General features: G+C 43.5%; 1 protein-coding gene across 11 annotated transcripts in view; it reads left to right on the forward strand.

The window, feature by feature from the left end:
- The window catches only part of LOC139554432 (ubiquitin-associated protein 2-like), a 74928-nt gene that overhangs the window by 31932 nt on the left and 15407 nt on the right, over window positions 1-27589 (forward strand). For 7 of the 11 annotated variants that reach the window (XM_071367205.1, XM_071367203.1, XM_071367209.1 and 4 more), the window contains 14 exons: window positions 868-974; window positions 5002-5064; window positions 5185-5237; window positions 5618-5703; window positions 7823-8000; window positions 12995-13190; window positions 13508-13782; window positions 14036-14208; window positions 14397-14505; window positions 14730-14766; window positions 15103-15301; window positions 19322-19388; window positions 19531-19848; window positions 23483-23584. In XM_071367205.1, coding sequence (XP_071223306.1) covers window positions 868-974; window positions 5002-5064; window positions 5185-5237; window positions 5618-5703; window positions 7823-8000; window positions 12995-13190; window positions 13508-13782; window positions 14036-14208; window positions 14397-14505; window positions 14730-14766; window positions 15103-15301; window positions 19322-19388; window positions 19531-19848; window positions 23483-23584 — 1963 coding nt within the window. Of the gene's footprint in view, window positions 1-867; window positions 975-5001; window positions 5065-5184; window positions 5238-5617; window positions 5704-7822; window positions 8001-12994; window positions 13191-13507; window positions 13783-14035; window positions 14209-14396; window positions 14506-14729; window positions 14767-15102; window positions 15302-19321; window positions 19389-19530; window positions 19850-23482; window positions 23585-27589 lie in introns of all 11 variants that reach the window. The other 4 variants (XM_071367207.1, XM_071367211.1, XM_071367213.1 and 1 more) reach the window with 1 other exon arrangement.

Genomic DNA, 27589 nt, shown 5'->3' on the forward strand with positions numbered 1-27589 from the left:
GTAATTGCTGAAAAGTTCCAACAAAGTACCGATTTTTATTTTTTTATTTTTTATTATGGGATATTGTGTGTAGATTGAGGGGGGAAAACAATTTCATCCATTTTAGAATAATGCTGTAATGTAACAAAATGTGGAAAAAGTCAAGAGGTCTGAATACTTTCCTATGTGCTGTAAATAAATATGCAGTGTATAAACAGTGTAACTAAAATGCAATGTACAGTAGGGCAAATAGTAGAATAAGCAATGTTGGGGATACTGTATTTAAATACACGGTGTGGAACAGGAGTGACCAATGGTTCACTCAACAGTCCCTCCCTGACAATATACAGCACCCCTGTTATTGTTGGTTCTTATCGGGAGCTCGTCAAACATGAGTAGTCTGCATTCCAGTCAGATCCTGGAAACTTCTGAATTCAGTCTACTAAACTGCGCTAGGTTGTAGTGCACTGTACAACTTGTAGCGCCGTACCATCTCTGTACCTGAGCCTGAAAGAAGCAAGAGAACAAAGTTAAGGATGTGCTTTTTTCTTTTGCTCTATAATTGTCTCTGAAGCCATGACGTGATATGATGCGTCGAAAGACTTGTGGAAGATGTTATGTTTTTAAGAGTTGAGGAAAAACGAAGCACTGACTGGATTTTTCTCCCATTCCTTGGTTGTCCTCCAGTCTTTGAATCTGTTCACCTGACATTTCTCAGATGAACGTTGTCTAACTGCGACACATCAGATCTCCTCAAAGACTTCCTCTCCTATCGCGCTGCTTGCTTACTTCCTCCTTTAAAGTATATCTCCCCACAGTCAAATGTTCCTATTGGTAGACCCATAGGAAGTGGTTGTGCTCAATACCACGGCTTCTTCTCTCTTGCAGAACGTTCAACCCGGCAGACTACGCTGAGCCGACCCAGACAGAGGAGAGCTACGGCAGGGGAAGCACCTGGAACAACACAGGCAACCTGGAGCCAGAGGAAGGAGCCAGTAAGGAACCCAGCTACTGCTCAGCCCCAGTCCAAATTCACCCCAACCTAGGCCTAGACACTTACTGTAGATCTACAAGATGGTGTTTTAGCAAGAGAGTGTTAGCAAAATGGTGGAAAGTCCATCTAGCTTACCTAGAGCCAGAGGAAGGAGCCTTTAAGAAACCAAGCTACTGCTTGATCAAAAACACTCAATAGACACCTTCTGTGGTCTGATGGAGCTTAATCTGCTTGTCTTGGGAATGATCTGAGGTGTACTAGGATGCATGCAAGATCTATTCCGTTTTTTCTAAAGCTAGACAGTGTCAGTTAGCTTCACATTCCAGCTCAGGCTTCATCCGTACTACAACGGTGGATATTGCTTGTCCGCCTGCTTCTAACTACTTGTAACCCCGTGTGCGTGTTGCACGTGGCTAGTTGAACGCCAAAGTCTTAATTGAGACAATGCTGAAACATCAATCCATGGGTGACTCAATGCCACATTTTAATTTGTGCCAAAATCAAAATGAAATAAAAGCTATCTTGCAAACTCATCAAGCTATGGTGTGAAATAGGCTTTTAGAAGTGCCGTCTTTATTGTGTTGTTAATGCCGTCTTTGGTGTGCTTATTAATGCACAAGCACCTTTTTCTGCTACTATCGATTTTAAAGTAATTTCATTAAGTCATAGAAAAGTTTTACTGTGCGCGAAATTTCAAATGCATTTTTTTCATTACTAAATGTGTAATGTGATAGGTATTTTGATAGGGGTGTAACGGTTCGGTACGTATTGGGGTCACGTTTCGATACAGCGGGAGAATTAAATGCCATTCACAATGTTCCTTGCATTGTCTGTTGTGACTGGATTATTATGTTTGGCCTCAAGTTTCCACTCTGATGCTGCATGTGTAACCATGTGGGAGTAAATACCAGTTGGATGCATTCATGTGACTTGAACTCGTTGAGAAACCATATGGTGTCAACCATAAACTAAAAGTACAGCAGGGCCTAACATATACGTTTTATATATCAGCCACTCAGATTTTTTACCAGCCAGTTGAAGCAGCAGACTAAAACGAATGTTGAAAACAACTGAGTTTATGAACAAAACAATGTAAATGGCGAAGAAAAACGAGGACAGTCTCACTTTGTAGACTTTTGAGTAAATTAGACCAACTTGTATATCTGTGCGCAGCTTCCCCAAAAATGTATTACCACTTCACTCATTGCACAGAGCTCTCCTGCCCGGCAATGTTTCTGCGCGAGGGGCGATATAGGATTTATATTTTTTTGCGCAATTAGCAGCTATGAAACAAAAGCAGAAATACTTCTGCAGCATTTTTCTAGCTTGCATGTGTGCTTATACTTGACTTTGGACTTTTTTTCGCTAATATAATGTTCTCACTGTAGAGCCCTGCAAGTTGACCACCTGCCAACGTGGCTGGTGAAATATGCAGTACATTCTTACCTGCCAATACCTAAATCTACCCGCAGGTGGCGGGTGTGCATTTTATGCCCTGGCAATCATGCCTGTAAACAAATTCAAAGTTCAAAAACCATATTAATAGATTTATAAAAAGCTATGTTTTGTTGCATATAACTGACAAATGCTGTTATAGAGACCGTTTCCTTAGTAGGTGACGTCAGAGGTCACCATGTGGGAAGTGGGTGCTCAGAATGATAGTTTCCCACTAGTAATTAGCAGTTTTAGGGCTGTAAAATGTGTATTTTTCCCCAGCCAAATGGGGTAAATTCCCACTTCCCTGTTGGTTACGAATGCACCATGACACTGCCTCCTTCAGTGCCAGATGCGCACTTGTGACTCTCATGAAGGGTGTTTGTCTGGAGCGCACTGTATATTTCTCTCTAATGTGATGTGCTGTCACTGTTAAGTAAGCGCAAAAAGCAAAACACCGGGTGCATTGGCCATTTCATTGAAAGCATTGGTTTGCTTATATAGCGTTGGTACCTGTTTTGCTGAATTGGGTGTAAGAGTGAAGTTCGTAACGTGGTTCGAGCACTTTCACGAGGCAATGAAACCCCTTATTCTCAGTCACTGGGGTAACATCGGTGTAAATGTGTCAACATACTTGAGGTTTTGGCAGCAGCATAGGCTATTCTCATTGAGTGTGGCGACATACTGTTAACGTTTTAGCCACAACTTTCTGTCCGTTGCCGTTGTAATCTACTGGAAAGCCAAAATGTTCCCAAACTGGAGATTTAAACGATGATGGAGGATCCTCCAATTCTGTTTTATCGACCCTACCATTCGCCATTGTACAGAACTAAACTCAGCAAAAAAAGAAACGTCCTCACTGTCAACTGCGTTTATTTTCAGCAAACTTAACATGTGTAAATATTTGTATGAACATAAGATTCATCAACTGAGACATGAACTGAACAAGTTCCACAGACATGTGACTAACAGAAATGGAATAATGTGTCCCTGAACAAAGGGGGGGTCAGAAGTAACAGTTAGTATCTGGTGTGGCCACCAGCTGCATTAAGTACTGCAGTGCATCTCTTCCTCATGGACTGCACCAGATTTGCCAGTTCTTGCTGTGAGATGTTACCCCACTCTTCCACAAAGGCACCTGCAAGTTCCCGGACATTTCTGGGGGGAATGGCCCTGGCCCTCACCCTCTGATCCAACAGGTCCCAGATGTGCTCAATGGGATTGAGATCTGGGCTCTTTGCTGGCCATGGCAGAACACTGACATTCCTGTCTTGCTGGAAATCACGCACAGAATGAGCAGTATGGCTGGTGGCATTGTCATGTTGGAGGGTCATGTCAGGATGAGCCTGCAGGAAGGGTACCACATGAGGGAGGAGGATGTCTTCCCTGTAACGCACAGTGTTGAGATTGCCTGCAATGACAACAAGCTCAGTCTGATGATGCTGTGACACACCGCCCCAGACCATGATGGACCCTCCACCTCCAAGTCGATCCCGCTTGTTGCCATCCTGTACCTGTCCCGCAGGTGTGATGTTCGGATGTACCGATCCTGTGCAGGTGTTGTTACACGTGGTCTGCCACTGCGAGGACGATCAGCTGCCACTGCGAGGATGATCATCCTGTCTCCCTGTAGCGCTATCTTAGGCGTCTCACAGTACGGACATTGCAATTTATTGCCCTGGCCACATCTGCAGTCCTCATGCCTCCTTGCTGCTTGCCTAAGGCCTTTAGTATCCTAAGTTTTCATAACTGTGACCTCAATTGCATACTGCGTGTAAGCTGTTAGTGTCTTAACGACCGTTCCACAGTTGCATTTTCATTAATCGTTTATGCTTTATTGAACAAGCATGGGAAACAGTGTTAAAACCCTTTACAATGAAGATCTGTGAAGTTATTTGGATTTTTACGAATTATCTTTGAAAGACAGGGTCCTGAGAAAGGGCCGTTTCTTTTTTTGCTGAGTTTAGTTCCCCGTTGCTCCAAACTAATGGACTGTTTGAAATGCACCAATTAAGATTAGAATTTTGATAAATGTTTGCATAGGCTCTAGATTTAACGGAATAGCCTGACGTAATTTTCAGCTCAGATTTACTCGAGGCATAGGCCTACAACGCAGCGTAGGCATAGCCTATAGGTCTAGTGTTTTTATTTTGTAAAAACATTTGTATGTATTAATTTGGGTTCAGCGCGACCCGAGGTCTCAGTTCAACTGGACCAACCGGTATAAACATGTGTACAGTTACACCTTAATTTTTTAAATTTTAATTACACAATGTTTTTATAAAATATTTAATCAGTCAAATGAAGGGCATGATGAGGCAGTCTTTGCAAGAGGGAGGGAATCTGATTTCATTGCTCCTCAACTCACGGCTCAGACGCGTCATTCAGGATAAATGGAGTTAGCCCGGTTAGTTCTGAAGGATTTGTTGCTATAGAAATTTGCCTGGCTAAAAGGTGAGCTACTTTCGTGTTACCGGTTATCCCTAGTTGAACTGAGAGATGACCAAAGTTCTCGCTAACTCCTCAAACACGGTATGTAGTATACCCCTCTAATCTTGCCACAGGTCTCACCTCTCACTTCTCTTTTCTTGTAGGGATTGAGTACGCAGCGGGAGGAGAGGGAACAAATTACCAACCCAAATTTGACTCTGTACCTAGTAAGATTGAACCACCACCTTCTGAGGCCCTAAACATCACATCTCCTTTTCTGTTTGATGCCTGGTTGGTTTGAAACCTAATACTTAGTACAGTTTCTTTCTTTCTTTACATTCCTATAGGTGCCTGGAGGAGCGCAACAGAAGAGTGGGGTACTGAGGACTGGAATGAGGACGTAAGTACCTTTTTACTATGCCTATTTATTGATTTGGTGGTATGCCTATTTGTTGTATGCCTTGATGTACTGTCCATATTTTGGCAGATCCTCTTTTGACCAGTTTAAAAATATATATATATCACCAAAATCACATTTTATGGACGTTCTGCATATGTACCCAGATGTTCAAAAAAGCCTGAACACTGAACTTGGCGTTGCTTATGCCCAAATAGCTACAGATCTAACAGAGGCTCTCTGGTGTTATATAGGGAACACTCCTATTGGAATACTCCAGCCATCTGCTTTATTCTTCTGTTTGTAGTTTTAGGTTAATGCATTTAGTTATGGCTTGATCCCTTTAATGCTGATCTTCTTCATTTCTCTGTCCTTCTCTCTAGCTGTCAGAGACCAAGATCTTCACAGCCTCCAGTGTGGCCTCCATGCCACTCCCCCGGGAGAATGTCACCATCACTGCAGGACAGCGGTGGGCAGGCCGGATGCGGCATGCAGACACACTGACAGCCTAATCTAATCTACAGTCATGCTATCACACATATACAGTTGAAGTCGGAAGTTTACATACACTTATGTTGGTGTCATTAAAACTCGTTTTTCAACCACTCCACAAATTTCTTGTTAACAAACTATTGTTTTGGCAAGTCGGTTAGGACATCTACTTTGTGCATGACACAATCATTTTCCAGCAATTGTTTACAGACAGATTAGTTCATTTATAATTCACTGTATCACAATTCCAGTGGGTCAAAAGTTTACATACACTAAGTTGACTGTGCCTTTAAACAGCTTAGAAAATTCCAGAAAATGATGTCATGGCTTTAGAAGCTTCTGATAGGCTATTTGACATAATTTGAGTTGTTTGACATAATTTCAGGTGTACCCGTGGATGTATTTCAAGGCCTACTTTAAAACTCAGTGCCTCTTTGCTTGACATCATGGGAAAATCAAAAGAAATCAGCCAAGACCTCAGAAAAAGAATTGTAGACCTCCACAAGTCTTGTTCATCCTTGGGAGAAATGTCCAAACGTCTGAAGGTACCACGTTCATCTGTACAAACAATAGTACGTAAGTATAAACATCATGGGACCACGCAGCCGTCATACCACTCAGGAAGGAGACGCGTTCTGTCTCCTAGAGAAGAATGTACTTTGGTGCGAAAAGTGCAAATCAATCCCAGAACAACAGCAAAGGACCTTGTGAAGATGCTGGAGGAAACCGGTACAAAAGTATCTATATCCACAGTAAAACGAGTCCTATATCGACATAAGCTGAAAGGCCGCTCAGCAAGGAAGAAGCCACTGCTCCAAAACCGCCATAAAAAAGCCAGACTACGGTTTGCAACTGCACATGGGGACAAAGAAAGAGAAATGAAGAAATGTCCTCTGGTCTGATGAAACAAAAATAGAACTGTTTGGCCATAATGACCATCGTTATGTTTGGAGGAAAAGGGGGATGCTTGCAAGCCGAAGAACACCATCCCAACCGTGAAGCACGAGGGTGGCAGCATCATGATGTGGGGGTGCTTTGCTGCAGGAGGGACTGGTGCCCTTCACAAAATAGATAGCATCATGAGGGAGGAAAATTCTGTGAATATATTGAAGTAACATCTCAAGACATCAGTCAGGAATTTAAAGTTTGGTCGCAAATGGCTCTTCCAAATGGACAATGGCCCCAAGCATACTTCCAAAGTTGTGGCAAAATGGCTTAAGGACAACAAAGTCAAGGTATTGGAGTGGCCATCACAAAGCCCTGACCTCAATCCTATAGAACATTTTTGGGCAGAACTGATAAAGTGTGTGAGAGCAAGTTGGCCTACACACCTGACTCAGTTACACCAGCTCTGTCAGGAGGAATACGGTAGGCCAAAATTCACCCAACGTATTGTGGGAAGCTTGTGGAGGGCTACTCGAAACGTTTGACCCAAGTTAAACAATGTAAAGGCAATGCTACCAAATACTAATTGAGTGTGTGTAAACTTCTGACCCACTGGGAATGTGATGGGGGAATATTTATTACATTTTTTATTTTCTACTATTATTCTGACATTTCACATTCTTCAAATAGTGGTGATCCTAACTGACCTAAGACAGGGAATTTTTACTAGGATTAAATGTCAGGAATTGTTAAACTGAGTTTAAATGTATTTGGCTAAGATGTATTTGGCTAAACTCCTCAACCACTCACTGAAAGCCATGCATTTTTTTATTAGGGTGTGTATCTTGACTCATGTCCATTTAAACCATTCATCTTCAACATCATCAAACTGCAGTCTAGTCATGGCCAGAGTTACTGAGAAATTCCAATTTTGTAATTCAAGCACTTGTGTTATGGCTATGATTTCCAGCTCTGTATCAGGTTTCATCAACCCCAAAACGTACTTTCATACATACAATTGGTTAGCTAACATGAATCAGAACAACATCTGTTGCACAGACCCTGTAATAGGTTAGCATTCTGTCCAGGGGGTGTACTTGTACATCAAGCTGACTCACGCTACAGAAGCAAGAGATGAGCTACTGCCCTATGGGCCGTTCTGGCTTGGACAAGGCTAATAACTTACGATCTGTGACCTCTGTCCCCTGCAGGATTGACCTGGCTGTGCTGTTGGGGAAGACTCCCCCATCCTCCTCAGAGGCCCTGGGCCCCATGAAGGCCAGCCAGCCCCCCTCTCTCCCCCAGTCACTGGTCTTCAGCAACTCCAAGCAGGGTGTGCCGCTGTCACATCCCCCCTCCAGCAGCACCCCTTACAACCAGCACAGCGTGGTGAGCCCACAGGACACACACAACAGCTTCTTCTCAATTCTACAGTTTTACTGACTGTACTTGAAGTGGAACTGACCACGTTTTAAACTACTTTGCCCAAAAATATCAAATTCACAGTTTATTCTACCAAACCAACTTTAGGTTTTAAAAGTAGGTTATATTTGACTCAACATTCCATGATGTACAGTAAGGCATTGTTGGCAGAATAGATGGCTGCAGTTCAGTGCATGAATAATATAATTCACCAATACAATTCTTTGTAGTCCAGAGAATATTGCTATCCGGTTGTAAATCACAGCTGGCCTGGTACATTGTTTGCTGCCTTCATTCAGGATGCACTGTTTGTTGTTCCTCGACCACGAGACACTTGCGTTCAGTGGTCAATACAGTACATGCAACAATGATGACAACGATGCTGTTTTCACTTTGCTTCTTAATATAAATCCACTAGCGTTCTATAATTACACTATTAGTTTGTGTTTCCGCTAATCGCTAGCCGGCTGGCTATCTAGCTAGCTAATAAATGTACTGAGTCAGAGCAAATGTAACTAGCTATACAGCCTGATAATACCAGTGATGGTGTAGACCTAAATCAGCATGTTTGTGCAACAGTATCTTCTAAATCAAAGAGGAATATGCATAGGATGAATGTTAGCTACATGAATAGCTAACATTCAATGTAGCCAAATATTACAGGGTCCCCTAGGAAACACTTGTCAACAGTTTGGTTGCTACCCTGTCACAATAACTATTCACTGGCATTTTCATTCGTTGTCATGTCAGACTGTATTCAAAGTGCCCACTTTTAAATTCTAACTATAGATTTAGAGTAAATCCATTTCCATGATTCCTACAGTTTACCCAAGTGTTTTGCTCAAATCGCAATTGCAACATTTGGTTAAAAATAAGGCTGAGATTGTTTGCCCATATCGTGCAGCCCTATGTGACAGTGTGAGTGCAGGAAATGCAGAGATTGATAATTGTTGGTTGAATTGAACAGTATAAAACAATTGGAATAGAGAAAGACCCATTGAAATGACTTAATATTAATAAAACATAATATTGTCTTTTATTTTTTTTTATACCTGATATGCTATTTTGGCCATATCGCCCAGCCCTAATGTCAATTCAATCAAACTAGCAAGGGCAATGATCACAAGTCAGTCATAATGTGGCTAGTAGGCTAGCATATCTATTTATGGAGCAAGCTACAAACACAGAGCCTAACGATAGCTAGCTTCTAGGAGGATGGATGTCATTGGAGCAGTTGGTGAGTGACTGACTTTCTCCCCTCATAACATTTTTCGCTGGCTACACAGCTAGAGATACATTTGTCATTTGGTGAGCTAGGTTAGCTAGCCAGAAATGTGAATCACTATGCTGAACCTGAACGACTGTTATCCAGTTAGCCAGAGTCAGTTTGCGAATGCAAGACATGCTATCAACTCCGATTTCAGAGCACTCTCATCTGTGTGCCAGAGTGCAGAATAACTGATGAATTTACAAACGTGCAACACCCGCAGAATATGACTGGTGTCAGTAAAATAAAAAAAAGGCAAAATAAAAAAGTTATGGTTAGTCACGAACGCTCCAGATAACATGTAAACAGCCTAACCAGCTCTGCTATGGCAAGTAAAATGGTCAGAGTGAGGTGTTCTCTCATTTGTGTCTGGAAGTAACAAGCTGGCCAACTTTAGCCAGTTAGCTTGGGTGCTTGGTTGGGATAAGAATGCATTAGCAGGCAAGCTGCAGAAGGAAGAACAGGCTACTTACTATTTATTCCCCATTTGTTTATTAGTGCAGTTGTGACGGCCCACTAGCAGAAAAAGTTTGAGGGTTTATCTAATGTTCTTTCGTTAGATTTTAGCTCATCTTCCTCTGGCTAGCATTAGTTGTTGATCTTGCTGGCCTGCCTTTTTATGGTTGTTTGATCAATAGGACTGTAAAGTTCCCAAATGTAAGAGGACTCCCATGGTATTTACATACAGTACCAGTCAAATGTTTGGACAACTACTCATTCAAGGGTCTTTCTTTATTTTGATTATAGACATCAAATCTATGAATTAACACATATGGAATCATGTAGTAACCAAAAAAGTGTTAAACAAATCCAAATATATTTTATATTTTTGACTCTTCAAAGTAAATCAGCTTCACCTGGAATGCTTTTCCAACAGTCTTGAAGGAGTTCCCACATATGCAAAGCACTTGTTGGCTACTTTTCTTTCACTCTGCGGTCCAACTCATCCCAATCATCTCAATTGGGTTGAGGTCGGGTGAGTGTGGAGGCCAGGTCATCTGAAGCAGCACCCCATCACTCTCCTTGGTCAAATTGGCCTTACACAGCCCGGAGGTGTGTTGGGTCATTGTCCTGTTGAAAAACGAATTATATTCCCACTAAGCGCAAACCAAATGGGATGGCGTATCACTGTAGAATGCTGTGGTAGCCATGCTGGTTAAGTGTGCCTTGAATTCTAAATAAATCACTGACAGTATCACCAGCAAAGTGCCATCACACCTCCTCCATGCTTCACGGTGGGAACCACACATGCGGAGATCATCCGTTCACCTACTCTGCGTCTCATAAAGAAACAAAAATCTCAAATTTGGGCTCAGCAGACCAAAGGACAGATTTCCACCGGTCTAATGTCCATTGCTCGTGTTTCTTGGCCCAAGCAAGTCGCTTCTTATTTGTGTCCTTTTGTGGTTTCTTTCCAGCAATTCGACCATGATGGCCTGATTCATGCAGTCTCCTCTGAACAGTTGATGTTGAGATGTGTCTGTTACTTGAACTCTGTGAATCATTTATTTGGGCTGCAATCTGAGGTGCAGTTAATTGCTGATTTCTGAGGCTGGTAACTCTATTGAACTTATCCTCTGGAGCAAAGGTAATTCTGGGCCTTCCTTTCCTGTGGTGGTTCTCATGAGAGCCAGTTTCATCATAGCGCTTGATGGTTTTTGCAACTGCACTTGAAGAAACGTTCAAAGGTCGACTGACCATGTCTTAAAGTAATGATGGAATGTCGTTTCTCTTTGCTTATTTGAGCTGTGCTTGCCATAATATGGACTTGGGCTTTTACCAAATAGGGCTATCTTCACTATACCACCCCTACCTTGTCACAACACAAACTATTAACAAGTTACACCTGTTAATTGAAATGCGTTCCAAGTGACTACCTCATGAAGCTGGTTGAGAGAATTCCAAGTGTGTGAAAAGTTGTTATCAAGGCAATAGGTGGCTACTTTGAAGAATCTCAAATATAAAATGGATTTTAATTTGTTTAACACTTTTTTGGTTACTATATGATTACATATGTGTTATAGTTTCATAGTTTTGATGTCTTCTACAATGTAGAAAATAATGAAAATAAAGAAATACCTTTGAATTAATAGGTGTCCAAACTTTTGACTGGTACTGTATTTGCAGAAATCCGTTAAGGTGTATTTGGTGGCTTTTGCCAAATGCGTTCTAATCTAAAGTTGTGCTGTTGCAACTGCCTGTAAAGACACAGTCCCATTCAAAGTGAATGATGGCAGGCCCGTGTGGCAAATGGCTGGTTTTATAAAGGCCTACTGTAGCTCTGATTTGGCTATGGTGCACTGGTCTGCGTAGACTTCGGTCATGGACGAGACAAATGTTTTATTTACTGCAGTGTCTATTAATTGTCCAATCGCACGGCCGCTTTCCCACTCTATATTAATTTATAATGTTCACAAATGGTTTACGATACGTAATTCCCAAACATTCTAAGAATTTTTGAAAACGTGAAAATGACCAAGTGCTCGCTTGTCAAAAAAAAGTGTCATTCTTCCTGGGGGTATACAGTGCATTCGGAAAGTATTCAGACCCCTTTACTGTCCACATTTTGTTACGTTACAGCCTTATTTTAAACTGGATAATTTTAAAATGGATCATCAATCTACACACAATAAATTTGCAAATGTATTACAAATAAAAAAACATACCTTATTTACATAAGTATTCAGACCCTTTGCCATGACATTCAAAATTGAAGTCAGGGGCATCCTGTTTTCATTGATCATCCTTGATGTTTCTACTTGATTGGCGTGCATGTCAGAGAAAACTCCAAGCCATGTGGTCGAAGGAGATGTCCGTAGAGATTCGAGACAGGATTGCGTCAAGGCACAGATCTGGGGAAGGGTACCAACACATTTCTGCAGCATTGAAGGTCCCCAATAACACAGTGGCCTCCATCATTCTTAAATGGAAGAAGTATGGAACCACCAAGACTCTTCCTAGAGCTGGCCGCATGGCCAAACTGAGCAATTGTGGGTGAAGGGCCTTGGTCACGGATCGAGAAAGATGAATGGCGCAAAGTACAGAGAGATCCTTAATAAAAACCTGCTTCAGAGCGCTCAGAACCTCATACTGGGGTGAAGCTTCACTTTCCAACAGGACAACAACCCTAAGCACACAGCCAAGTCAATGCAGGAGTCTCTGAATGTCCTTGAGTGGCCCAGCCAGAGCCTGGACTTAGCTGTGCAGCGACGCTCCCCATCCAGCCTGACAGAGCTTGAGTGGATCTGCAGAGAAAAATGGGAGAAACTTCACAAATATAGGTGTGCAAAGCTTGTAGTGTCATACCCAAGAAGACTCGAGGCTGTAATCGCTGCTAAAGGTGCTTCAACAATGTACTGAGTAAAGGGTCTGAATACGTATTTAAATGTGCTATTTCAGTAGATTTATAAAAAAAAATACATTTGCTACAATTTCTAAACTTTTTTTCTATGTCATGGGGTATTGTGTGTAGATTGAGGGGGGGAAAAACAATTTAAGTGGAAAAAGTCAAAGTGTCTGACTACTTTCCGAATGCACTGTATGAACAGATTTGAATAAGACTTAATGTTGCTAAAATCCAGTCAGTTCCACTTTAAGTTTTCTAGCAATAAACCAGCACAGCTGTTCTATTCTGTTCCACACTCGTTCCTAAAACTTGCAGAATGTCAGTTCCTCCTCTTTTGTTCCCATGCAGGTGAGCATGCTAAGCAAGGGCTTCGGTGAAGTAGGGGACCCTAAAGGAGGCAGCACAGGGACGACCAGCGGCTCTCAGTTCTTGGAGCAGTTTAAGACTGCCCAGGCCTTGGCTCAGCTGGCTGCCCAGCACTCCCAAACAGGACAACCTACCCCCTCCTCCTGGGACACCAGCCCTGCAGCGCTGGGCCAGTATGGTAAGAGGACACTCAAGGAGATACCGGGACTATAGAGGCAGTTTGGATGGTTGTCAAATAAAGTAGGGGGTGTACATGTAAGTCGCTCTGGATAAGAGCGTCTGCTAAATGACTTAAATGTAAAAATGTAAATGTACATATGGGCTAGACTGACTTGAGTTTGCAGAGAGTTAGAAATGCCTACATCACTGGTATTTATGTTTATGAAGAGGACACATCTTCATTGCCCTATGCAAGGTTCAGATTCAGATATTTGTTTTAAGTTTATTAGCCATCAGGTGTAGCCTCTACCTTCCTTTCTCTAATCACCCCCCCAGACATGAACGCCCAGCCGGAGCCTGCGGCCCATAGCCCCTTCACAAAGCGCCAGCCCTACCAATCCACCTCCGTGTTGGATACCTTCCTCCCCCCTGCCGTCGTCTCCTCCCTGCCCCCACAGAGCACCCCCACGTCCCTCATGGCGCCCCCCGTGTCCTCCCTCCCCAAAATGGCGGTGCCCCCTAGCTCGCCGGACGCCCAGGACTCCAGCCCCCTGCCATTGCAGCAGCACAAGCTCAAGCAGCAGAAGAAGAGGACCTCCATCACCACCAAGGTAACAGCTCAACACTGATACAAAGACATACAAGGTGTAAAGAGAGTGAATGGCCGGTCATGCTGCGCCCAGCTTCTAATTATTTTCCTCAGGTAACACTAGCTCACTCGCAGAAAACAGTGAGCACAAATTCACTTTACTTTCAGCACTCTTTGCCAAACCCCTATGTATCCCTACCTCTCCCTACTTTTTCATAACTTATTTTCCTTGCTTTCCCTGACATCAACCATATCTTTATTATATTTTATTCCAGATCCCAGCGACGCCGGTGGAGATGCCTGGCTCGGCAGACATCTCTGGGCTCAACCTGCAGTTTGGAGCGCTGCAGTTTGGCTCTGAACCCGTGCTCCAGGAGTACGACATCATCCCCGCCACCACCTCGCCAGGCTGCCAGGTTCAGAACTGCCTCTACACAAGCCCCAGCAGGTGAGCACTCATCTCAGTCATACCAGACACAGCACAATTTGTGTAAGATGGGGTCTTGTACAACACCACAAACAGACCCATGTGAAGCATCTCTTATCACTTGGCTCCACTTGAGCTTTGAGACTGGACTCCTTCTCCTTTCTCAAAGTAGCCTTTGGCTTTATATAATCTCCCTGCTTTTCCTCCAGTGAGGCAACTCCCTCCCTGTCCAACCCCAGTCAGATGGACATGTATGACCAGAGGGCTCCTCAGGCCCGGCGCTACCCCACCGTCTCCTCCCCGCAGAAAGACATTGACGTGAGCCTCCATTCATTCATTCATTGTGCTGTTCATATCGCTGTGTCTCCTTGTGATTCATTCCTCCATTCATATTGCGTTTATTCCAAGATAAATACAAAATAAATTGCTCTGTTCACTTTTCTTTGAACAGCTCCCTCTGTTACTGAATGGACTGTTGCTATGGAAATGTCTCCCCTATGTTACTGTACCCTAACAAGCCCACTTGAACTTGTTTTTTTCAGAATGGATTCAGTTCAGTACATACGCAATCTGTAGAAGGTGAGTCATTTTGGTAGTTGTGTGGGTTTGCAGTGAAGGAAGTCTGAATATATGGGAGTTATGGCCGTCCTGGCAACCGTGTGAAGTGTTACTCCGCTACTATGCATTTCCTGGATGTAGGTTAAGTACTCCGGAACCATGGCCTGTTATTTTGTGGTCCTCTGTTAGTATTTTATGGCTATTCATTCAAAGTAACCCTTAAAGAGGAAACGGCTTGGAATGGCAATCTATGGACAATCTCCCCAATCAGACAGTATGTGTATTGTAGAGCTGTCGTCCATCTGGGTTGGCACTAATTCCAGAATCCATCTCTCCCTCCATCTTGTCTCTGTTCAGTCTGCCCAGCTGCAGCAGGATCTGCAGTGTCTGTGAAGTCAGCCTCTGTTTCGGTCGCACCCGCGTCAGTCTCCATGGCTACACTGACGGACAGTGGCTCAGGGCCCGCCTCCTTGTTGACCACATCAAAGCAGTCGTCGCTCAGCGCTCTGGGGCACAATGAAGACCTGCCCCCGAATACCATGTCTCAGCACAGCAAGTAAGAGGGTACCTGGAAAGCTGGTGCTTTCATGCATGCTTCAGTGTTGCTTGCCTCGAAGTGCGGATAGGAAGTCATTTAGCTCGTCTGGTAGGCTTGCCACTGGGTTTCCCTTTGTAGTCCCTAGTAGTTTGCAAGACCTGCCACATCTGACGAACATTGGAGCCGGTGTAGTAGGATTCAATCTTAGTCCTGTATTGATGCTTTGCCTGTTTGATGGTTCGTCTTAGGGCGTAGTAGGATTTCTTATAAGCGTCCAGGTTAGAGTCCAACTCCTTGAAAGCGGCAGCTCTACCCTTTAGCTCAGTGCGGATGTTGCCTGTAATCCATGGCTTCTGGTTGGGGTATGTATCACTGTGGGGACAATGTCACCGATGCATTGTCATGTGGTTAATCAAAATTCTATAAAAATGTAAATGAAAATGATACAAACCTAGAAAGTAATTTCTATTGCCATTGCCAACTATATAAAAAAAGGTCTACTTAAAGTCAACAAATAAAAACACTGCAGCCTGGAGGTAGAAAATATCTTGATTTAAAAAATAAATATCTTACAAATCACATGGCCTGTCTGCAACGAATTTGAAACATTGTATAAACTTTTAACTTTGGTCCAGCCTGAAGCTTGCCAGCAAACTTGCAACATTGTAAAAAAAAATCTGGGCCCTCAGTTTCCCGCCCCCATGAGCTCGGGACAGACACAGCTGAAGGTTATTTGCGCAAGGGATAAGAAGCAGTGCTTGCCTTTGGCAGGAGCTCACCGGAGCAGAGTACCGGCACCTCAAATGTTCTACTGCTTGATCTCCTGTTCCTCTTAAATAATATTAGCTCAAAAGTATTGTGGAGCTCCTCCACCTAAATATAAAAACAGTACCAGCCCAAAATGAGTACCGGAACCTATTTCAGTCTAGTGAAGCACTGATAAGCACTATTTTATGACGTTTCCATTGGATCAGAGCATGACATTTTTTCCCTTTCACGTTGAGTGGTTATTGAAAAGAAGAGAGCTGGAAAGATTTTTCAAATACATTGAGGAACTACTGTAATGGATGTAAAAACAGACCCTGCTTGCTGTTTGAGGTGATGAAAACATTACTTTGAGAAGCTCCACAGGTCATTAGTGGTGGTGCGTTAAGTCAATCAGAAATACTATCAGATCCCCCAAATGGGCACATTTTGTATGCCTACATTTGTGCGCAGGCCAGGTAGCCTATAGGGACTACTTCTATGCGTCGCCTATGGGCACAAACCCACTGTCGCTGGACCAGACAGGACTGGCAAAAAGGTCTCTTCGCTGTTGAGTCGCGGTTTTGTCTCACCAGGGGTGATGGTCGGATTCGTGTTTATTGTCGAAGGATTTAGCGTTAGAGGCCTGTACTCTGGAGTGGGAGGGTCCGTCATGGTCTGGGGTGGTGTGTCACAGCATCATCGGACTGAGCTTGTTGTCATTGCAGGCAATCTCAACGCTGTGCGTTTCAGGGAAGACATCCTTCTCCCTCATGTGGTACCCTTCCTACACGCTCATCCTGACATGACCCTCCAGCATGACAATGCCACCACACACAGATCGAGCAGTATGGCTGATTTCCTGCAAGACAGAAATGTCAGTGTTCTGCCATGGCCAGCGACGAGCCCGCATCTCAATCCCATTGAGCATGTCTGGGACCTGTTGGATCGGAGATGAGGGCTAAGGCCAATACCCCCCAGAAATGTCTGAGAACTTGCAGGTGCCTTGGTGGTAGAGTGAGAGAACATCTCACAGCAAGACCTGGCAAATCTGGTGCAGTCCATGAGGAGCAGTACTTAATGCAGCTGGTGGCCACACCAGATACTGACTGTTACTTTTGATTTTGCCCCCTCCCCCCCTTGTTCAGGGACACATTATTCCATTTCTGTTAGTCTCTGTATGTCTGTGGAACTGTTAAATTTGCTGAAAATAAACACAGTTGACAGTGAGGATGTTTTTTTTTTTTGTGAGCTTATATACACATAAACAAATCCAAATATATGTCATATTTGAGATTCTTCAAAGTAGCCACCATTTGCCTTGATGACAGATTTTCACACTCTTGGCATTCTCTCAACCAGCTTCACCTGGAATGCTTTTCCAACAGTCTTGAAGGATTTCCCACATATGCTGAGCACTTGTTGGCTGCTTTTCCTTCACTCTGCGGTCAGACTCATCCCAAACCATCTCAACTGGTTTGAGGTCGGGTGATTGTGGAGGCCAGGTCATCTGATGCAGCACTCCATCACTCTCCTTCTTGGTCAAATAGCCCTTACACAGCCTGGAGGTGTCATTGACCTGTTAAAAAACAAATGATAGTCTCACTAAGCGCAAACCAAATGGGATGGCGTATCGCTGCAGAATGCTGTGGTAGCCATGCTGGTTAAGTGTGCTGTGAATTCTAAATAAATCACAGACAGTGTCACCAGCAAAGCACCACCACCCCATCGCACCTCTTTCTCCGTGCTTCATGGTGGGAACCACACATGAGGAGATCATCCGTTCACCTACTCACAAAGACATGGCGGTTGGAACCAGACATTTAAAATTGACAAAAGGACAGATTTCCACCGGTCTTCTTGGCCCAAGCAAGTCACTTCTTATTATTGGTGTCCTCTAGTAGTGGTTTCTTTGCAGCAATTCAACCATGAATGCCTGATTCATGCAGTCTCCTCTGAACAGTTGATGTTGAGATGTCTTTTACTTGAACTTTGAAGGATTTATTTGGGCTGCAATCTGCGGTGCAGTTAACTCTAATGAACTTATCCTCTGCAGCAGAGGTGGCTCTGGGTCTTTCTTTCCTGTGGCGGTCCTCATGAGAGACAGTTTCATCATAGTGCTTGATGGTTTTTGCGACTGCACTTGAAGAAACTTTCAAAGTTCTTGAAATTTTCCGCATTGACTGTCTTAAAGTAATCATGGAAAGTCGTTTCTCTTTGCTTATTTGAGCTGTTCTTGCCATAATATAGATTGGTCTTTTACCAAATAGGGCTATCTTCTGTATACCACCCCTACCTCGTCACAACACAACTGATTGGCTCAAACGCGTTAAGAAGAAAGAAATTCCGCAAATTAACTTTTATCAAGGCACACTTGTTAATTGAAATTAATTCCAGGTGTGTGTGCGCATACATAGTACCAGTCAAAAGTTTGGACACATCTACTCAAGGGCATTTCTTTATTTTTACTATTTTCTACATTGCAGAATAATAGTGAAGACATCAAAACTATGAAATAACACATGGAATCATGTAGTAACCAAAAAAGTGTTAAGCAAATTAAAAATATATTTGAGATTCTTCAACGTAGCCACCCTTTGTCTTGATGACAGCTTTGGAACATAATGTACACCTCAGGCCCAAAGCCAATGAGGTGTCCAGGGTGGGGCCTGATCCTATGGTGGGTTCAGGGGGGGTGCACACACACCTGTCTATATAAGGTCACACAGCCATGAGGTCAAAATAATTGAGAGCTGAATAATTAAGATATTCATTCTATACTTACAACGCCTTCATAATACAACGAAAATAGGTACGTTTTGTTATTCATGATCGTTTCAATAAATAGGGCACGGCCCGGTAGTATTAACCTTGGCCCGGTATCTTTTCTGGTAAGGTTATTCTCTCCTAGGAATGCAGCGGCTTCAGCCTTGGAATGCAAAGGACAAGCAATTCTTTATGTCCATGAAGGCGCTTCTCTTCTGAATCTCCACCAAGTATTCGGATCTGTGCGTTTTCAATGCTCAGATGGCCCTTCCCTCGAGAGCACTATGTGTAATTTGTCTTGGAATCGCAGAAATCTTACGTAGACATTGCACGGTGGTTGACCTGTGCACAATTTGTAGGTCAATTCGCGCGAGGACACTGGAGCTGAACAGGTTGAAGAATGTTTCAAAGAATGCTGTAGTGATCATGATTTTGAGTGACATTTGAAGAGTTTGGATTTTAGTAGTGCAAGTGGATAACGGTTATTTATTCAACTAAATTGATGGATGATTGTTTGTTCTCTCTCAGTTCCCTTTCTACACAACAGAACAGTCTTGCTCCATCACAAGTCTGCATATCCAACGCCAGTCTAATGGTGAGTGTGTGAGCGAGAAGAGAAAGAATTTCCTGTGATAGATTAAGTAGTAATTGATGCATCCTTTAACCTATTGGGGATTTAATCCTGTTTATCATGATAACCTCCTCTCCATCTATCCCCTCTTCATCCATCCTTACAGCTCCAGAGCGTAGACAACTCCAGCTTGCACTCCTCCTCCTTCCCCTCTGTCTCGGCGGGGTCCTCGGTCCCCTCTTCCTCGTCGGTGACTGCAGCAGCTCAGCAGGTCTCCATGGGGGCCCCTCAGCCCTCTTCAGTGAACACAGTTTCTCAGTCGGTCCCCTCGGGCCTGGGCCCCGTCAGCAGCCTAGTAGCTATGGGCCTCCACACAGCAGCCTCCATGGGACCTCCAGCCATAGCCTCTGCAGCCATGTCCACAGCAGCCCAAGCCCAGGCTATCGGTTCCTCCGCCTCCTCACGCAGCTCTGCAGTCTCCTCAGGTTAGACATGGGTTTTTGGTTAAGGGGTGTGCGTCCCAAATGGCACCCTATTCCCTATATATAGTGCACTACTTTTGACCGGAGCCTAAAGAAAGTATTCACACCCCTTGACTTATTCCTGATTTTGTTGTTACAGCCCAAATTCAAATTGGGTTTAAAAAATGGTAATCTCACCCATCAACACACAATACACCATAATGACAGTGAAAACAATACACCATAATGACATTTTTTTTTTTTTAATTTTTGCAAGTGTATTGAAAATAAAATACAGGTCACACCCCTGAGTGAATACTTTGTTGAAAAACCTTTGGCAGTGATTACAGCTGTGAGTCTTTCTGGGTAAGTATCTAAGAGCTTTCCACACATGGATTGTGCAACATTTGGCCATTTATTATTTTCAAAATTCTTCATGCTCTGTCAAATTAGTTGTTGATCATTGCTAGACAACCATGTTCAGGTCTTGCCATAGATTTTAGTCTAAACTGTAACTAGGCAACTCAGGAACATTCACTGACTTCTTGGTAAGCAACTCGTGCAGGTTTGGCATTGTGTTTTAGGTCATTGTCCTGCTGAAAGGCGAATTCAGTGGCTGGTGGAAAACAGACTGAACCAGGTTTTCCTCTAGGATTTTGCCTGTGGTTAGGTCCATTCCATGTATTTTTTTTACCTGAAAAACTCCCCAGTCCTTAAGATTACAAGCATACCCATAACGTGACGCAGCCACCACCATACATGGAAATATGGATGGTGGTACTCAGTTAATGTGTTATGTATTGGATTTGCCCCAAACATCACTTTGTATTCAGGACAAAAAGGGAATTGCTTTGCCACATTTTTTGAGTATAACTTTAGTGCATTGTTGCAAACAGGATGCACGTTTTGGAATATTTTTTCATTCTGTACAGGCTTCTGTTTCACTCTGTCAATTAGGTTAGTATTGTAATGTAATTACAGTGTTGGATCAGTTTCTCAGTTTCGGTCACAGCCATTAAAGTCACTATTGGCCTCATGCTGAAATCCCTGAGCGGTTTAGTTCCTCTCCGGCAACTGAGTTAGGAAGTATGCATGTATCTTTGTAGTGACTGGGTGTATTGATACACCATCCAAAGTGTAATTAATAACTTTACCATGCTCAAAGGGGATAATCAATGTTAGCTTATTTTATATTTACCCATCTACCAATAGGTGTCCTTTGCGAGGCATTGAGAAACCTTCTTAGTCTTTGTGGTTGAATCTGTTTGAAATTCACTGCTCAACTGAGGGACCTTACAGATAATTGTATGTGTGGAGTACAGAGATGTAGTCATAAAAAAAAAGATTGTTCATGAAATCAAATTATATTGTTCACATACACCCATTTAGTAGATGTTATTGCGGCCGTAACGAAATGCTTGTGTTCCTTGCTCCATCAGTGTAGTAGTATTTTTTTAAATCACAACAATACACAAATCTAAAAGTAAAAGAATGGAATTAAGAAATGAGCAATGTCAGAGTGGCATTGACTAAAATACAGTAGAATAGAATACAGTATATAAACTCAGCGGGGAAAAAACGTCCTCTCACTGTCAACTGTGTTTATTTTCAGCAAACTTAACGTGTAAATATTTGTATGAACATAACACTCAACAACTGAGACATAAATTGAACAAGTTCCACAGACATGACTAACAGAAATGGAATAATGTGTCCCTGAACAAAGGGAGGGTCAAAATCAAAAGTAACAGTTAGTATCTGGTGTGGCCACCAGCTGCATTAAGTATTGCAATGCATTCTTCATGGACTGCAACAGATTTGCCAGGTCTTGCTGTGAGATGTTACCTCACTATTCCACCAAGGCACCTGTAAGTTCCCGGACATTTCTGGGGGGAATGGCCCTAACCCTCACCCTCCGATCCAAAAGATCCCAGATGTGCTCAATGGGATTGAGATCCGGGCTCTTCGCTGGCCATGGCAGAACACTGACATTCCTGTCTTGCAGGAAATCACGCACAGAACGAGCAGTATGGCTGGTGGCATTGTCATGCTGGAGGGTCATCTCAGGATGAGCCTGCAGGAAGGGTACCACATGAGAAAGGAGGATGTCTTCCCTGTAACACACAGTGTTGAGATTGCCTGCAATGACAGCAAGCTCAGTCCGATGATGCTGTGACACACCACCCCAGACCATGACGGACCCTCCCACTCCAGAGTACAGGTCTCGGTGTAACGCTCATTCCTTTGACGATAAACGTGGATCTGACCATCACCCCTGGTGAGACAAAACCGTGACTCATCAGTGAAGAGCCCTTTTTGCCAGTCCTGTCTGGTCCAGCGACGGTGGGTTTGTGCCCATAGGCGACGTTGTTGCCGGTGATGTCTGGTGAGGACCTGCTTTACAACAGGCCTACAAGCCCTCAGTCCAGCCTCTCTCAGCCTATTGCGGACAGTCTGAGCACTGATGGAGGGATTGTGCGTTCCTGGTGTAACTCGGGCAGTTGTTGCAATCCCGTACCTGTCCCGCAGGTTTGATGTTCGGATGTACCGATCCTGTGTAGGTGTTGTTACACGTAGTCTGCCACTGCGAGGACGATCAGCTGTCCGTCTTAGGCGTCTCACAGTACGGACATTGCAATTTATTGCCCTGGCCACATCTGCCGTCCTCATGCCTCCTTGCAGCATGCCTAAGGCACGTTCACGCAGATGAGCAGGGACCCTGACGGTGATACAGATACAGGATGCTCTCAATTGTGCATCTGTAAAAGTTAGTGAGGGTCTTAGGGGCCAAGCCAAATTTCTTCAGCCTCCTGAGGTTGAAGAGGTGCTGTTGCGCCTTCTTCACCACACTGACTGTGTGGCTGGACCATTTCAGATTGTCATGGCGATGTGTACGCCGCGGAACTTGAAGCTTTCCACCTTCTCCACTGCGAGCGTGGCCACGCAGTCATGGGTGAACAGGGAGTACAGCAGTGGGCTGAGCATGCACCCTTGTGGGGCCACTGTGTTGAGGATCAGTGAAGTGGAGGTGTTGTTTCCGACCTTCACCACCTGGGGGGCTGCCTGTCAGAAAGTACAGGACCCAGTTGCACAGGGCGGGGTTCTGACCCAGGGCCCCGAGCTTATTGATGAGCTTGGAGGGTACTATGGTGTTGAAGGCTGAGCTATAGTCAATGAACAGCATTCTTACGTAGCTATTCCTCTTGTCCAGATGGGATAGGGCAGTCTGCAGAACACTATTACACACAGTAAGTCCATGGAACTTATGTGACTTGTTAAGCACATTTTTACTCCTGAACTTATTTATGCTTGCCAAAACAAAGGGGTTGAATGCTTATTGACTGAAGGCATTTCTTCTTTTCGTTTTAAAACATATTGACATTGGTATTATGTGTAGACAAGTGATGACAAATCTCAATTTAATCCATTTTAAATACAGGCTGTAACTCAACAAAATGTGGAAAAAGTCGAGGGGTGTGGGTACTTTCTGAAGGCACAGGAATAGGGTGCCATTTGGGACGCTGACAGGGGTCTCAGTTTTAGATGTGGGACGTAAAAGCGTGTTGTAAATTTGAAGTGTGTTTTATATGTGTTTACTTTTTCTAATACTATAATTTCCATCCTATTATTTCATATGTTTTGTCTTTTGTTTCTGCTGGTCTCTTTACAGGGAAAGCACCTCCTAACCTTCCGCCTGGAGTGCCGCCTCTGCTGCCCAACCCGTACATCATGGCCCCCGGGCTACTCCATGCTTACCCTGTAAGTAGGTCTCTATAAATAATGGGGCCAATGTATGACATTGGGATCAACATAATTTTTTTTTTTTTTAAATAAACACTATTTTTAAGGAGTTTCACATGTGTACTAATAGGAATATATTAAAATTGGCCCATAACTCCACCTACGTAGGCCTAGGACTGTACATATTTTAAGCAGAGTACGTACAGACATTGGCAAGTCAAATTCAAAGACTTTCAGGGACTATTTCAAGCACATAATTGTAATTTTAAAGAACCTCAATGTAATATAACGTGTGAGTGGCGCAGCGGTTTAAGGCACTGCATCTCAGTGCAAGAGGCGTGACTGCAGTCCCTGGTTCGAATCCAGGCTGCATCACATCCGGCTGTGATTGGGAGTCCCATAGGGCGGCGCACAATTGGCCCAGCGTCGTCCGGGTTTGGCCGGGGTAGGCCGTCACTGTAAATAAGAATTTGGTCTTAACTGACTTGCCTAGTTAAATAAAGGTTAAAAAAATACAAATAATAATTTACAGTGCTTTCGGAAAGTATTCAGACCCCTTGACTTTTTCCACATTTTGTTACTTTTCAGCCTTATTCTAAAATGGATTACATTTAAAAATTCCTCATCAATCTACACACAATACCCCATAATGACAAAGCGAAACAGGTTTTTAGAAAAAAAATTGAAATACTTAATTTACATAAGTGTTCAGACCCTTTGCTATGAGACTTGAAATTGAGCTCAGGTGCATCCTGTTTCCATTCGTCATCCTCGATGTTTCTACAACTTGATTTGAATTGATTTCAATTTACCTGTGGTAAATTCAATTGATTGGACATGATTTAGAATGGCACACACCTGTCTATATAAGGTCCCACAGTTGACAGTGTATGTCAGAGCAAAAACCAAGCCATGAGGTTGAAGGAATTGTCCGTAGAGTTCCGAGACAAGACTGTTGAGGCACAGATCTGGTGAAGGGTACCAAAGCATTTCTGCAGCGCTGAAGGTCCCCAAGAACACAGTGATCCACAGTGACCTCCATTCTTAAATGGAAGAAATTTGGAACCTCCAAGACTCTCCCTAGAGCTGGCCGCCCGGCCAAACTGAGCAATCGAAGGAGAAGGGCCTTGGTCAGGGTGGTGACCAAGAACCCGATGGTCACTCTGACAGCGCTCCAGAGTTCCCCTGTGGCGAAGGGAGAACCTTCCAGAAGGACAACCATCTCTGCAGCACTCCACCAATCAGGCCTTTATGGTAGAGTGGTCAGATGGAAGACACTCCTCAGTAAAAGGCACATGACAGCCCATTTGGAGTTTCACAAATGTCACCTAATAGACTCTCAGACCATGAGAAACAAGATTCTCTGGTCTGATGGAACTATTTGGCCTGAATGCTAAGATTCACGTCTGGAGGATTCCTGGCACCATCCCTTGGGTGAAGCATGGTGGTGGCAACATGCTGTAGGTATGTTTTTCCGGGGGGAGGGACTGGGAGACTAGTCAGGATCAAGGGAAAGATGAACAGAGGGAGCAAAGTACAGAGAGATCTTTGATGAAAACCTGCTCCAGAGCGCTCAGGACCTTAGACTGGGGCCATGGTTCACCTTCCAACAGGACAACGACCCTAAGCACACAGCCAAGACAATGCAGGATGGGCTTCGGGACAAGTCTCTGAATGTCCTTGAGTGGCCCAGCCAGAGCCCGGACTTGAAGCCGATCTAACATCTCTGGAGAGACCTGTAAATAGCTCTGCGGCGACACTCCCCATCCAACCTGACAGACCTTGAGAGGATCTGCAGAGAAGAATGAAATAAACTCCCCAAAAACAGGTGTGCCAAGCTTGTACCCAACAATACTCAAGGCTGTAATCGCTGCCAAAGGTGCTTCAACAAAGTACTGAGTAAATGCTGTGAATGCATCTCAACGTTCAACACTAAGCTAAGGACCTTGGGACTAAACACCTCCCTCAGCAACTGGATCCTGGACTTCCTGACGTGCCGCCCCCAGGTGGTAAGGGTAGGCAACAACACATCTGCCACGCTGATTCTCAACATGTGGGCCCCTCAGGGGTGCGCGCTTTTAGTCCCCACTTGTACTCCCTGTTCGCACAAACTGAACTGCGTGGCCAAACACGACTCTAACACCATCATTAAGTTTGCTGACGACTCAACGGTGGCAGGCCTTGTCACCAATGGAGGTGCCAGGACAAAATATTTTCTTAACTCTATTTTCTTACCTGCATTTTTGGTTAAGGACTTGTAAGTAAGCATTTCACGGTAAGGTTGTATACCTGTTGTATTTGGCGCATGTGACAAATAAAATTTGATTTGATTGGACTAAAGTCTTTTTTATTTTTAATAAATTTGCAAAAAGCTCTAAGCTTGGTTTTGCTTTGTCACTATGGGTTATTGTGTGTAGATTGAGGGGGGAATAACTATTTAAGCCATTTTAGCCATTTTAGAATAATAATAAACAAAATCTGGAAAAAGTGAAGGGGTCTGAATACTCTCCGAATGCACTGTATATAATTGTTCATGGGCCTAAAGGACCTAATATAGAACCCCTTTAAAAAAAAACATGCAAGAAGTGTGAAAAGAATAATGAATTGTAGGCATTGCCAATGATTTGATATTCAAATTATCACATTCTAAAATGTGGGAATAATATGCACTTGCCTAAATGAATTGGATGCATTCATGGTGATTTCTGTAGCCTATGTTGCCGAGGCAGGCACACATAATAAAGTCATGAATAGCTGTTGCATTAATCTCACTATTTTAATGTCACCATCGCTGTTTTTATAATGAGAAAGCGACCAATGTGTAATGGAAGGATTTGTATTGAAAACCGCAACAGAGTAAAACACCCTTCAATTGAAGCTGCGGGAAACACACGAAAGTGGCCACAACTCTCTCACGGATAATTATGTAGGAGAACTTATAAATTGGCTACAATAATTATAGTTGAAGTCGGAAGTTTACATACACCTTATCCAAATACATTTAAACTCACAATTTTCACAATTTTCACAATTCCTGACATTTAATCCTAGTAAAAATCCCCTGTTTTAGGTCAGTTAGGATCACCACTTTATTTTATGAATGTGAAATGTCAGAATAATAGTAGAGAGAATGATTTATTTCAGCTTTTATTTATTTCATCACATTCCCAGTGGGTCAGAAGTTTACATACTCAATTAATATTTGGTAGCATTGCCTTTAAATTGTTTAACTTGGGTGGAACGCTTCGGGTAGCCCGCTTTTGGGTGAAATTTGGCCCATTCCTCCTGACAGAGCTGGTGTAACTGAGTCAGGGCTCCTTGCTCGCACACGCTTTTTCAGTTCTGCCCACAAATTTTCTTTAGAATTGAGGTCAGGGCTTTGTGATGTTCACTCCAATACCTTGACTTTGTTGTCCTAAAGCCTTTTTCCACAACTTTGGAAGTATGCTTCCAAAGTCATTGTCCATTTGGAAGACCCATTTGCGACCAAGCTTTAACTTCCTGACTGATGTCTTGAGATGTTGCTTCAATATATCCACATTATTTTCCTGCCTCATGATGCCATCTATTTTGTGAAGTGAACCAGTCCCTCCTGCAGCAAAGCACCCCCACAACATGATGCTGCCACCCCCGTGCTTCACGGTTGGGATGGTGTTCTTCGGCTTGCAAGTCTCCCCCTTTTTCCTCCAAACATAATGATGGTCATTATGGCCAAACAGTTCTATTTTTGTATCATCACACCAGGGGAAATTTCTCCAAAAAGTACGATCTTTGTCCCCATGTGCAGTTGTAAACCGTAGTCTGGATTTTTTATGGCGGTTTTGGAGCAGTGGCTTCTTCCTTGCTGAGCGGCCTTTCAGGTTATGTCGATATAGGACTCGTTTTACAGTGGATATAGATACTTTTGTACCTGTTTCCTCCAGCATCTTCACAAGGTCCTTTGCTGTTGTTCTGGGATTGATTTGCACTTTTCTCACCAAAGTACATTCATCTCTGCGAGACAGAACGCGTCTCCTGAGCAGT

Source organism: Salvelinus alpinus, chromosome 26 (assembly GCF_045679555.1).
Source record: "Salvelinus alpinus chromosome 26, SLU_Salpinus.1, whole genome shotgun sequence".
Lineage (NCBI taxonomy): Eukaryota > Metazoa > Chordata > Actinopteri > Salmoniformes > Salmonidae > Salvelinus > Salvelinus alpinus.